This window comes from Microchirus variegatus (assembly GCF_963457635.1).
Source record: "Microchirus variegatus genome assembly, chromosome: 8".
Lineage (NCBI taxonomy): Eukaryota > Metazoa > Chordata > Actinopteri > Pleuronectiformes > Soleidae > Microchirus > Microchirus variegatus.
The window spans coordinates 1,344,057-1,357,421 of record NC_139809.1 but is presented as its reverse complement, the minus strand read 5'-3'; the positions used below and the strand labels follow the sequence as shown (position 1 = coordinate 1,357,421).

Genomic DNA, 13,365 nt, shown 5'->3' with positions numbered 1-13,365 from the left:
CAGATCAGTGTCTGAGCTCACTGAGCACCTGAGCACATACATAATCTCCCCTCATTCCTGTCCATGGCGTTTTCCTTCTGCCTCTTGCTCTACCATTTACATGTTAATCTGGCTTTGTAAGCCCACAGAATTCAGAGATACTAGTAAAGCTCCATGTAATGTCTGGAGATTTGTGAATATCTGTTATGTTTTCTGCTCAAACAGACAGAACCTCCCAGTCAGCAGCATGTCCACATCCAGAAAGAGCTGTGGAGGATTCAGGACGTGATGGAAGCCCTTAATAAAAGCAAAGCGCAGAGAAATGCTGTTGATGGGATGGGTTTCTATGGACCCAAGAACAACTTCAGTAAGCTCAAAAACGAGGTGAGCCAATGCAGACAAAATCAACGACAACAACAAAAAATTCTGTGACCTTGTAACTGTCATTTATCAGGATTATTTCTCGCAATTGAGCTTTGGTTGTGGGATGATAGCCATAAGCTCAGGGCTTATATAATGTCAGCAGAATGTCTCGTAAGCATTTATGTGCAGATGAGTGCAAGTGTCAGTCATTCTTCAGCAGCATCTGGAGTCTTCGCTCTGGCTAATCAGCTGGTTCGCCCCGGCCTATGAGCCAGAATTACACGCTACCAGATGCCTTGGTGTTTGCCCCCGAGCTCGCGTGGTGGCGACACGTGTCACCTTGATTCCTGTCCAGTCATGCCCGTGTATAATCCCCAGGACGAGGACACGGTTCCCCCAAGGCCACCTCTACCCCAGTCTTACCAGGCCGACCTCCCCACTGGGCCTCCTGTGCCCTCTCATGCTGGTGCACGGCCTTCATCACTCCACAGGGTGGAGGAGAGGAAGGTCAATCACAGGAATGGCACACACAGTGTAAGCTCACTTGGATCGACCCCCGGCCCTCACCTGTGTCATCACATCATCGCTTACTGTGATGGTTGCCATTTTTATTTTTGGGTGAACATCTGACGCCTTCTTGATTTTTTTTTTGGTTGCATAATCTCATTGTGTTCTCTATGCCATACTTTCCCACATATTTTTTTTCAGGTAGTTGGATGGAGCCTTGTTTGTTGTTTCGTTCCCTCTTATTTCCTATTAAATTGCACTACTTTCATTTTCTGTGGTTTTGTTTTGGTTTGACCAGTCTGGCTGCAAATTAAGTTGTCCTCTGCCTCCCTTTTCATTTGTCTGTTAATCAATGAGTCAGTATTGAGTGTTGAGTGAGTGTTTTTTTTAGTTTTATACATTTTTGTCATCACTTTGTACCCTTCTGTTCAAAAGTTTGGGGTCACCTATCCAATTTTTTTGTGTTTTCCATTAACACTCACACTTTTAGTCACCAAAATATGTGAATAGAAAATATTGTCAAGACATTGAAAAGATTAGAAATAATGATTTTTATTCATTTACTCAAACATTGCTTTTGTCAAAGAACCAGCAAAAATGTTTTCAGCTGTACTAACATCATTGCACAAGGGTTTTCAAGGGTTCTAATCATCCAATAGCCTTCTAACACCATTAGCAAACACATTAGAACACTGGAGAGATGGTTGCTGGAAATGGGCCTCTATACGCCTATGTACATATTCCATTAAAAACCAGACGTTTGCAGCTAGAATAGTCGTTTATCACATTAACAACGTATAGAGTGTATTTCTGATTAATTTAATGTTATATTCATTGAAAAAAAGTGCTTTTCCTTCAAAAATAGGGACATTTCTAAGTGACCCCAAACTTAACATTCTCTCCTCTAAATCAGTACTGTTCTGCATGTGTGTTTAATGTATTTGTTGTTCATCTGCAGAGTCCAGACTACAGGCTGTATAAGAGTGAACCTGAACTCACCACGGTCGCCGAAGTGGATGAAAATAATGGCGAGGACAGATCAGAACATCCGTCTGATCGGGAACACTCTGGAAATAAAGGTAACACAAACTACAAGTCAAAGTCATTCAGCCTTTCTGCCATTTACTATGACTTTTTTTCTGCTCTCTGCCTTGCCCCTGTACAAAGTAAATACTCTGTATTTTTTCCATATACCACACAGTTTCCTCTGACACTCTATATTTATCGTATCCTGTGTGAATGTGTGTATGTGGTCAGTCAGTCAGTCAGAATAAGGGGACAAAGAAGAAGTGCTGCTCAGAGGAGCGTATTCTTTTGTTGAGATTGTTACAGCTCATGGCAAGTGACCATTACCGGCTCCACCTCCACCCACTCCCATGGAAAAAAACATAGCAGTCGGTGGCAGAAAAAGCTTTTATGACTGTTGATAGTCTTTGTTATCATGACATAGTCATCACTTTGACATGGGGCTGGTCGATATGACCTAAAACTAATATTGCAATATCCTGTGTATTTATTTGATATTTTGTGTCCTTTATAAAAAAAAGTTTTACTTATTACCTTGTCATTTGAAAAGGCATTTCCTTAATAGTATATCCTGCAATATTTTTTACAAGCTTCAAGAATCAAGAGATTTATTGTCATGTGCATCATGCCCCCACTTTACAATATCATATAATTACACAATTAAATATGTATATATACTGCAAACAATTTAGACCAATACGATACAGCACTGTAGCATCGTATTGTACAATAATAAAAGGACTAATGTAACACACATACTCATATAAACACACATAAACATACCTACATACATTCAAGTTTCCTCATTAAAGGAAGCTGTATTAATCCTATAACGCACATAATAAAATATACACAAGATAGTATACAAATATAAAATGGGTTGTAGTGTGTCTAATTGTGGGAATAGTTTAGTCGAATTTACTCAGCTTTATTTAGACTTCCTGCCACTATACATTTGCTGTGGCAAGATGGATTACACTTTTTCGTTTTTTTTCTTTTTTAAGCAGCAAATTGGTCTGTATTTAGTGAAGCAGCATGCAAAGCATAATTCATGTGCTCTGAATGTGAATGATTGCACTGCAGCTCCACATCTGTTCCCCACAGCCCCACAGTCGGCGGGAGCAAGTCGCTGATGCTGCCTGCAACCTGCTCCAAATACTATAATTACCTCTGCTCAGGAGGTTATATTTTTGCCAGGGTTTGCCCCTTTGTCTCTTAGTATGTCTGTGTGTAGTCGTGCAACTCAGAAAGTTAAGAACATATTTTGAGGTTATGTTGTAAGGAATGTACAGATCTGGATTCAGGATTGTTATTATTATTTGAACAATTATTCATCTTGAGAGATTTGTTTTGTTATAATAACACTTTTTCAAATCGATCACTTTTACTGTGTTGTGAGGTCAAATTCTTGATCTGCACTGACACTGTGGAGAAGTGATCGGCCTTGAAGGAGTTTTGTGCTCATGGAGTGATTTCTCTAGCTGTCTGCAGAGTGCACTTGATGCAGTGCTATGTTCCCTGGGTTAAAGATATTGAAGGTCTCACACATTCACAAGTTTAATCAAATAGACAGAACATCTTCATTACCAAATCGATGTGAAAACTCCCTTCAAGCTAATGTATGAGGTGATGATAAACGCATTAATATGTTTTTTTATCATACTGTCATTCACTCTCTTGTCATGTAACAGCTTAAAACAAATGACCTCTTCTTCCCAGTGTTAGGAATGTCCTATCCTGTTGGGATTGTCCCTCCCAGAACCAAATCTCCAGTGCCTGAATCCTGCTCCATAGCTTCATATGTTACACTAAGGAAAAGCAAGAAGCTTGACCCAATGACGGTGAGTCCCAGAACTTTAGTCTGGAGGTAATGTTACATCTACTAGTTATATTATTTTTTTTTTACTGGATATATCTGCGTTATCCAGTAAAAAAAAAGTTCTTGATCTGTGCATTGACCCCTTTTAATGTGTTTGTTCTGGTTATTAAGCTGCTGCACAAAAAAGCTAACGTGCACAAGTGTCCGCCCTTAACGTGGCGAGTGTGTGTGTGTGCGTGTGCGTCAGGCTCAGTCATAACATTGTTGCCAAGCTCAGTTTATATCGTTTCCAGCCTCAAACACTATCAACTTAAAAATAGTAACCATGTCATTAGTGCACCGCAGTGTAGGGTGTGCCCCATTTTGGGGTGTGTGTGTGAGTGTGTGTGTGTGTGTGTGCACCTGGTATTCCTTATGTTGTGGGGACCTCAATTTGTTGACATAAAAATCAAGTCCCCATGATGTAAAACACTGGATTTTAAGACATAGTTAGGTTAGGGTCAGGGTTAGGATTAGGCCTGTTGTATTTATGGCTAAGTGAGAGTGAGTCTCCAGGAAATTAATAGAAGTCAAGGCAATGTCCTCTGAAGTTATGGAAACCTGTGTGTGTGTGTACATACAATATCAGTGAACATCTGTGTATTTTCTGAAATGTCAGCAGCACATGGGTGTGCACACACACACACACACACGCACGCACGCACACAGAGTTTAGAGTGCAGCCTCCTGGATACCGTCCACTTAAAGAGTCTGCACAGAGAAGACTGTGTTCTTTGTCTTTGGACTGAATCCACATCTACCAGCCCCTCCAAGTATGGCACAAACCTGAGAGTGAACAACTTCTCTTCAGTTCACTTCACACCATCAGCTACGATCATCAGCCTCTCCTGCTCAGGCATTAACAGGCCTCCAGTCTCTCTCAGTGCACCCATGTGTGTCCACACAGGAGCGTACGAGTGCACAGTAATAGGTTTGTTCCCATTATGTGTTTGCTCAATCGGATTCTAAAGGAGTGAATGTTAAAGAGACATTTACCCCATCATTATTTTAATTATTATGTTATAAATATAAGTGTTCATTCCTTTAAAAGGAGCATAATGTCATTTTTCAGAAATGTTCAGTATCAGTAGAGAAAAACATGATTAACTTGCTCGGTCGAGTTTGATTATTTTCATTCAGTTTTCAGTGCAAATTATTAACAATCATCCTGAGAGGTTTGATCACAGTGGACAGTGTTTTCTACGACTCTTACCACATTAACCTGAGTCCAGTGATGTGTTTCCTTTGACTGTATATATTGAGATCTGGCTTCAACTGTGCTGTATTCAAACACACTTAAGTCAGTAGTGAGTACAACATGATGTAAAAACATCATTTAAAACGTAAAAAAACTAGTCTGACTGCACAGATGTGTCCATTGTCACTGTGTGAATGACAGATATTGGGAGTAAAAAAGGAGTCGAGTGAATCAAAGCGTATCTCGCACTGCTGTAATATGCAATAAGAGAACCATTAGAAAAATAAATCACGTTATAATTAACGTTAAAGGGGACATATTATGCAAAATCAACTTTTTAATCATTTTAATACCTATATTTGTTACTCTGGGGGTCCTATGAGTAGGCAAAGTGTGAAAAAAGACGACACGGTCATGTTTTTGTGGTCCGCCTCAGTCTAAGTACAGGAGATAAAACGCGTGATGTTGACTTCCACGCGCAATCTGGCGTCGGACTGATAAATTCGCTGAGCTCCATTTTGTCCCTAAAAAACGCGAGAGTGCAGGCGAGGGCAATAATATCTGGAAGAGCGGAAGTACGCAGAGTGTTCTATTCTTAGGTTACTATTACTAGGTTAACTTGTAGAAATAGGGTATAATATGAGTCCTTTAATATTGTGGTGGTCCTCAAACCACCTCTGAATGTGGTTTCTGTGGGCACATTCAGGATGTATTAGCTGCTCTCAGACCTTAACTTGGCGCTGTCCACTTGTAATCAGATAAATCAGGAAGTTAATATCAGATCTGAACTGGATAATTCGGTTCTTCTCCTCGACTCTGGTCCCTGGAACTTCTCAATGTCAGCACTGTGATTATGTGAACATGATGCTACATTATTAGTAAGACTGCTCGTCTGTGGTGTGGTTGTCCCTTTTTTTTTGTGGCTCACAGGAGCGTCCACGTAGTGCAGTGGAGCAGCAGATGTGTGCTGCGGAGAGCGGTCGGCCCAGGATGAGTGTGGAGGAGCAGCTGGAGAGGATCCGCCGTCACCAGCAGGGGGCCCTAAAGGAGAAGAAGAAAGGCCTCAACATCCGGGGCAGCGGCCACGAGAACCCACCCTCCCGCAGTCAGTCATTTAATAGAGACACTCGCAGCGTGCAGGTAGAGTGACTGACATTTATTATTAGAGGCAGCATTGAATTTTAGAATAGGTTGAAATCATTTCCTGGCAATTCTTGTCATGTGGTCGGATCTCTGAACCTTTATCTTGCTCGTTACCTATTCTCTTTTCTCAGTCCCACTTGAGACGCAGAGAGGTGGTGATGAGCAGTGACATCCTGGAGCTGGAGGCGTCTCTCAGGCAGCAGGACCTGGTGAGAGAGCAGGAGACGCCGGCCGAGGAGATCGCACGTCTCAAAGAAGCATCTCACGCTGACAACTTTAATGTGGACCGAGAGGTGAGACACAGCAGTGGGGGCCGTCTCACACGTCGCACTGAGGAAGCTAATATTGTCACAGGCACAATTATTTTGGAAGTGTTTACCAGCAGAACATTGAGTGCTATGACTGTTCTGAGTAACGGAAATCATCATTAAATTGCACGACTATTTTAATACTATGATTAAAGCCTAGATGTGTTTTGTAGGGAAAAAACATATTTAGGTGTTGCTTTTACAGCAGCACGGTGTATGATTTAAATATCACATTCTTATTTATAATATACGTACAGCTACTCTTTAGCAGTGCCTTATTTGCCCTCTGGACTCATCTCCAGGCTTTAAAAAAAAAAAAGAAAAGTGTTTTATTACACAATAGGCCGTGTTACCCTTTGCTTTACTCGAGTAAAAACAAACCTTTTCATTTGAACAATAACATATGTAAGTCACATGTATTATTTACCTCTAGGGCAAACTGTATATTGTAAATATTGCATAATATGTCATGCCTGTGCTAAAAATGGGGCACATTCATCTTCATGACACCGATGTGTGCAGCCAAAACGGGGGATCTACAAAACTCATTTATCCCAGTGACTCCTACACTGGTTTGATTAGCTCAAGATGGATAATAATCCTGAGATTAATAGCCCTGACTGCAGATGCCACCAGCATGTTCACATTTTGAGAGCGACAACACCCAGACTCTGTAACCTTTTTTTCTGCATGAGATCAAGATGCTGCAGAATGTTTCCCTTTTTTTCTCTGCACAGAAAGAAGGTGTTTTCTGTACTCTATCATTCTGTATGAACGTCATCTTCCTGCATTTTTTATTTATTTGTGAGGTACATCATCTGTATGCAATGTTTGCTCTCTGGTGTCTCCTCAGCTTTCTGTGCCTGACAAAGTGCTGATTCCTGAGCGTTACATCGAGTCAGACCCCGAGGAGGCTCTGAGTCCTGAGCAGGAGGCTGATAAGCAAAAGAAAGTCGACCGCATCAAAGCCCTCATAGCAAGAAACAGGTAGGAAAGCTACAGTATTGTACTCTTTATCTTCAGGGGTAGCTTTTCCTTTTTTTTAATCTTTGATATTAAAGAAGGATCCTTTGGTATAAGTTTTGCATGTGTAGATGAGCACCAATACTTCCCTGCAGACTTCATGCAGAAAATCATTTCTAATGCAGAGAGGTTGGTTTTAAGGGTTACCACAGGGCACAGCCACACTGCCTGTCTGTTCTTTCCATGTAGATCAGTGCTTTAGATGTGCACAGAGGTCAGTGTCCTCATCTCCCAGCCACAGTAGCATTCAAATCTAAATGTCATCACTCTTCAATTACAGAAAGCTAGCTTTGTTTATCCAGCGGTTAAAATATTCAGACTAAAAATGTGTTTCCAAGCTGTGGAGTGTTTACTACAGAAGACGTTTGTCTCTACTCCCAGCATGCAAAATGTGTTGCCCAGCACGGCTCTAAGTCCAGAGGAGGAGACTGAAGAGGAGGTTACCGTACAGGAGAAGGAGAAGATGATTAATATCTCCTACGAGCTGGCAGCTGAGGCCTCTAAACGCAGCAAACTGGTAGCAGGTACTGTATGTCCCTGCAGAGGAGTGGGAGGCAGGGTTGACTGCATGTGATGAAACAAGAGCTAATGTTAGCCCCACGCTGACTTTGATGTTGTGCTTTATTAAACTGCAGCAGCTGGCTTTGTAGATGTGTTTGGCCGTTTATCATTGTAGTCTCATTTGCTCTGTAGCTTAATTTCCTTGATTTACGTGGTCCTTCTGATTCATTTTATTTATTGCCAGTGAGTCGTTATTTCTAGATGCTGTTTGTTGTTGTTTTTTGGGTGTGTGCATTTGAGTGTGCTCATCATGTTGATCTGTTTTGTTGCAGTGAAAAGCCTTTCCTCATCATCCTCTCCACCCCCTCCACAGTCGCCTAACACGCCCCCTCAGCTCACTGACGGGTCTCACTTCATGTGTGTGTAGTAGCACCAGTAAGCACATTCATTAACCTGTTTTGTCTCTACTCACAGTGCTAAAGTGTTGTCATTGTGGCCTATGGTGACGTCGGCATGTCATACGGAGCGATTTAGGGGGAATTTGTTATGATGCGTTTTAATTTGCTCTGTGTTTCTGCAGCTGTTGACGCTGTTCCCACCTCTGCTGCATTTTGTCTCGTCTGTGTTATTACTCACAGCATTTGTTGTTGCCTACTGATACAACTCAAATAAGACTGTGATATTGAATTGACATAGAACAGTGGTTCTCAAACTTTTTATACCAAATAACACCTGAGAAAGTATTGAGCTCTTAAAGTAACACCATTATAATGTCAATGTTAAAATACAGTGGTGTAAATTGGCTGAGCAAAGTCAGCCAAGCACAGGAGGCAGATGTATTCCCAATAAGCTTGTTTTCTCTCATCCTGCTCCTCCTCCTCTTCCTCACATATACTGGTATAGAGAAATTAGAATAAGATGGAGCAAGAGATAAGGAGACTCTGAAGCCCAATTTATACTCCTGCGTAAAGTGCTCTACGTAGGTTACGGAGACTCTAAATGGCCAATTTCTCGCCTCAAATGATCTTAAAACTGCGTTCCGCGACACAGAAAAATGAGAAACGGCCACTGTTTCAACAACAACAGTCATTCTCTCTCGGACGCCATTGCTCACTGTAGCCAAAAGCACAACAACCTTTCGTAGCGACCCCTACTGATCGGGCGGGAAATTGCAGTGCGTATCCATCACCACGACGCAGAAGTATAAAGGCTCGAGGGGACAACACATTACGCAGTCAGAGAAGTTTAACGTGGCCTTAATTAGAGTATTTTTTGTAGTGCTGGGAACGTTAACAGACGGGTTTCCATGGACTCTAAAGGAATCCCGATTGTTAAAATGAGTCTCTAAAGTAACGCTAAACTTTTAAAACAGAGGCGCACATACGCAGTACACAGGTACGCTGGTTATTTGTAGCGCTGCTCTTTTCGTTTAATAAAAAGACCGCTCAAGTTCGACTGTAGGTGCGCTAATGACGCTAAAGGAGCTAACGCAGCTAATTGCGCTAACTGGTATACGGTGCCTGGACTCCGGTGCAGTGGCACGAAAAGTAGTGTTACTTTCGAGACTAATTTTATCAATCATCCACAATGATCACATACTCTGGTATAAACAGTAGAACAGTATTTCCGATCTTTTTCTGAAGTACCACCAGAGGAAGCTTGCGTACCACTGGTGGCACACGTACGACAGTTTGAGAACCATGGACATAGGGAATCCTACTCCACCAGTACTCAGTGTTTACTTTTATATACAACTTTTGAACTTTTTCCTCATCTTGTCTTTCTGCAGCACAGGCTCTGGCCTCAGTAAAAAGCTACACATGAAGGAAACAGCAGTGGAAATATCAAGACGCCCCTGAAAACTCACCCAGGGGGACATCAGCACAAGCCCACACAGGGTGAAACTGCCCACACTCAGGGGGGGGTCTTGACTCTTAACCGACGACTTCTCCGTACGCTCACTGTGACGTCTTCAGCTCCTGTGCCACCAACCACTCTCTCTGTGACATTTCTGTGCACTCGCTTGGAGACAGCTTTAACATTATTATTGTTGCAGTTCCTTTTTGAGTTCATACGAGGCGTTTTTAAGTTGTATTATTTATATGGTTTTATTAGGTCCTTGTTTGAATATGGGCCGGTGAGTGTGTGTGTGTGTGTGTGTGTATATAAAAGACAGAGCTCTGTTTCTGAGTCTGTGATGACACATTTTTGGCCTGTTTCTTCTTTTTTTTTTCCCCATTCATTTTTCAAGAAGACATTTTCACTTTGTTTCAGTTAACATAAATCTTTCGTAATTCACTGAACCATTTATTGTAAAGAATATTTTTCAGATGAGTATATAAGATATATACTATACAAAGAGAGGAGAGGCCAGACTAACATTATTTGTAATTTCTCTTCTTTCTGGATTGTAATTATTTAAAATTGGATCTACTGAAAATCCCTGTTGCATTGTTTCTGACACTTATGTGAATGTTTTGGTTTAAAACTATAATCTATTATTGGTTTCTAAAATGTGTTCGTTGTTAATCCTCTTCTTGTCAGGATGACCGTTGATAAAGTTGTCTGGGGGAAAAAGACAAACATAATTTAAATTAACAGGAGATTTAGTGTATTTCTACAAATGAGAAAAAAAAGGGTTTAAGAAACCAATTATGAACTCTATTTTTTTTATCCTGAGAGATATTTAAAATGGAAGGTGGAAACCTCTTTGTTTTGATTCTATTTTACAATATATTGGTTTGAAAAAAAAGAAAAAAGATTAGCACATGTAAAAAGCAATAAAATCTTTGTTTGTAAAAAGTGTAATTATCAGAGGTTTACTGTGTATATAATGTACATGGTAGAGCAGGATGGGAGGATGTATCCGACATATGGTTACGTTCTATATTTGATTTGAAAATGTTCATAACCCATCTGTTTTATATCATATTGAATAAATGTTGACATTTTTAATGGGTGGATGCATGTGTGTTCTTTGCTGCTGGTGTAACTGAGTGCAGTGTTCTTCCTTATGAAAGGTATTTGGAGTCATTTAAATGTTAATAGAAAAATGAATAGTCTATGGCTTTAGGCTTAAATAATGAGTACATAATGTTGGTAGATGAAGATCCTTGGAAATCATTTCATTTGCATGATGGTCACTTTAAAAATAGAGCAGTGTCTCCCTCTAGTGGTCATACTGCTGCTACAGCATGGATCATGTCTTACAGCTTTGAACACATTTTCTACTGCAAGTTAAAAGGAATAGGAAAGAAAATGTGACAGATTAACCAATGCTTATCTTATGAATTATAATTGTGTTTTTCAAACCATCAAAAAGTGCAAAATGCAGATCTGTCTGATTGTGAAAAATATATATTTGGGTACAAAATGTAGTTGTGGATGAAGATACTTTAAATAAACTAAACCTAAGTGTCCCAGTGGAAGAGGATGACCATCAAAACTTACCAGGTTGATTGGATTACTTAGAAAACAAGTATAAGTTGAATCTATTTCATTTGAAAATTAAAAAAATCAGGAGTGTCTGACGAACACTGAGTCCAGTTTCCAAGTGAACTGGGGTTAAGTTTTTTCTGCTGGCAGCTCATGTGGATCTGAAAGCATTGCTTCTACCACTACAGTGGATGTGTCGGGACTTCCAGGGATGTTTGAGGTTTGGAATTATCAGCATGGAATCCTGTCAAGACAGGACAAGACTGCTGATATACGGTATGTACCCAAGATCAGCATAAACTTTTACGACATACCGACAAGCTCCAGCTTGTTTCAACTTGCCTGATGGGAGAATTTAAGATCAATGGAGTCAGAGAGGGGACACGTCTGCAAGGGCCTTGCTTTACAGAGGCCGCCATCTTGTGCTGCCATGTTTCTGCAGCAGCCCGAACAGTCAAACTAGGCAGAGAGTGTAATTTGATGCAACATTTGAGATATGTAATGTTTTGTTGTCCAAACACTACCACAATTTCCTGAGACAAGTGGGAAGATGAGTGCAGGAGTCCTCCTTTTGTTGCAATCTGCAAACTCACCATTAGATGTCACTAATTCGTACAAACTGGACCTTTAAGTAGCTAAAATCAGTTTTTCTTTCTGTTCCTGCTGTCAGCCATGTTATCACGACGCTGAAGTTAGCCTCCGAATCGGCACTTAAGGGGAAAGTTAAGGGGAAATTAACTTGATGCCCAGTGCTACTGTTTGTACACGGATTGTCTGTTTTTTGTGACACTTCTTGATGTGAAAACATTATAGACATGTTAGGTAAGACATGACACCCACTGATGTATTTGTGAAACTTTTATTTTATTTGTGAAAATGCTAAAGGGGACATTTCACCGTATTAGTTTTATGCATAGACCTCATTAGACCAGGTCTGGGTCAAAAACCACTGTACCTAGACTTCTCAAATCTGGACTAGATTATCCTACGGACTCTAAAGATTCATAAAAAGACAGTTTTTGATTAGTGAAACCTTTATTCTATTTGTGAAAATGCAATAAAGGCACATTTCACTGTTTTTTTCAGCACATAGACCACTTTGGACCAGGTCCTGATCCAAAACCTTGGTATCTAGACTTCTCAAATCTGGACTAGATTATCCTACGGACTCTGAAGATTCATAAAAACACAGTTTTTGATAAGTAAAACCTTAATTATATTTGTGACATTTCACTGTTTTTTTCAGCATATAGACCACTTTGGACCAGGTTCTGATCCAAAACCCCTCTACATAGACTTCAGTGGGAGAGTTTTTTCTAAAGTCACATGACCTCCGACTGCGTATGCGTTATCCGTCTGCGTCACCACGGAGACGCCTCGAGCCTTTATACTTCTGCGTCGTGGTGACGGACACGCGCTGCAATTTCCCGCCCGATCAGTAGGGGTCGCTGCGCAAGGTTGTTCTGCTTCAGGCTACAGTGAGCAATGGCGTCCGAGAAAGATAGAGAGAGAAAGACTGTTGTTGTTGCTGAAACAGTGGCCGTTTCTCACGTTTCTGTGTCCCGGAACGCAGTTTTAAGATAATTTGAGGCGAGAAATTGGCCATTTAGAGTCTAAACATGTGCTGTGTGTGTTAAGATATGACGTATTTATAGTTTGGCAGCGGCGTTATCGGCGGTGATCAGCTCCGCGTGTGTGGACGCTCGGTGTTCACTGTGAGCCGGCACAGAGCAGCTTAGCTCGGCCTGTCCTGAGGACCAATCGCAGCCCTTGCCGTCTCCGTTGTCCCTTGACGGAGTGACGGACATTTACCAAAATAATTTGTGCAGACGGAGACGACGCAGAGTCTCTGCGTAACCTACGTAGAGCACTTTACGCAGAAGTATAAATTGGGCAAAAAACCTGAACTGTGCCTTTAACAAGGACCATCACGCTCTGTTTTGGAAGAATCTCATGACCTCACTTACCTGTGATGTCAGTGTCAGACGGTCGTTCTACTCCACAGAGACTTCTCAGTTTGTTGT

General features: G+C 41.1%; 1 protein-coding gene across 2 annotated transcripts in view; it reads left to right on the top strand.

Moving 5' to 3' along the window:
* Positions 1-10,671, top strand: part of plekha5 (pleckstrin homology domain containing, family A member 5) — a gene marked incomplete at its 5' end in the record, with an annotated part of 88,277 nt that extends 77,606 nt beyond the window's left edge. The window contains 10 exons of one of the 2 annotated variants that reach the window (XM_083893639.1): positions 205-363; positions 721-876; positions 1,808-1,928; positions 3,595-3,716; positions 5,862-6,071; positions 6,206-6,367; positions 7,236-7,369; positions 7,787-7,929; positions 8,239-8,323; positions 9,696-10,671. In XM_083893639.1, coding sequence (XP_083749765.1) covers positions 205-363; positions 721-876; positions 1,808-1,928; positions 3,595-3,716; positions 5,862-6,071; positions 6,206-6,367; positions 7,236-7,369; positions 7,787-7,929; positions 8,239-8,323; positions 9,696-9,765 — 1,362 coding nt within the window. In that variant the 3' untranslated portion in view covers positions 9,766-10,671. The remainder of the gene's footprint in view (positions 1-204; positions 364-720; positions 877-1,807; positions 1,929-3,594; positions 3,717-5,861; positions 6,072-6,205; positions 6,368-7,235; positions 7,370-7,786; positions 7,930-8,238; positions 8,324-9,695) is intronic. The other variant, XM_083893638.1, reaches the window with a different exon arrangement.
* Between the last annotated feature and the right edge of the window lie 2,694 nt (positions 10,672-13,365).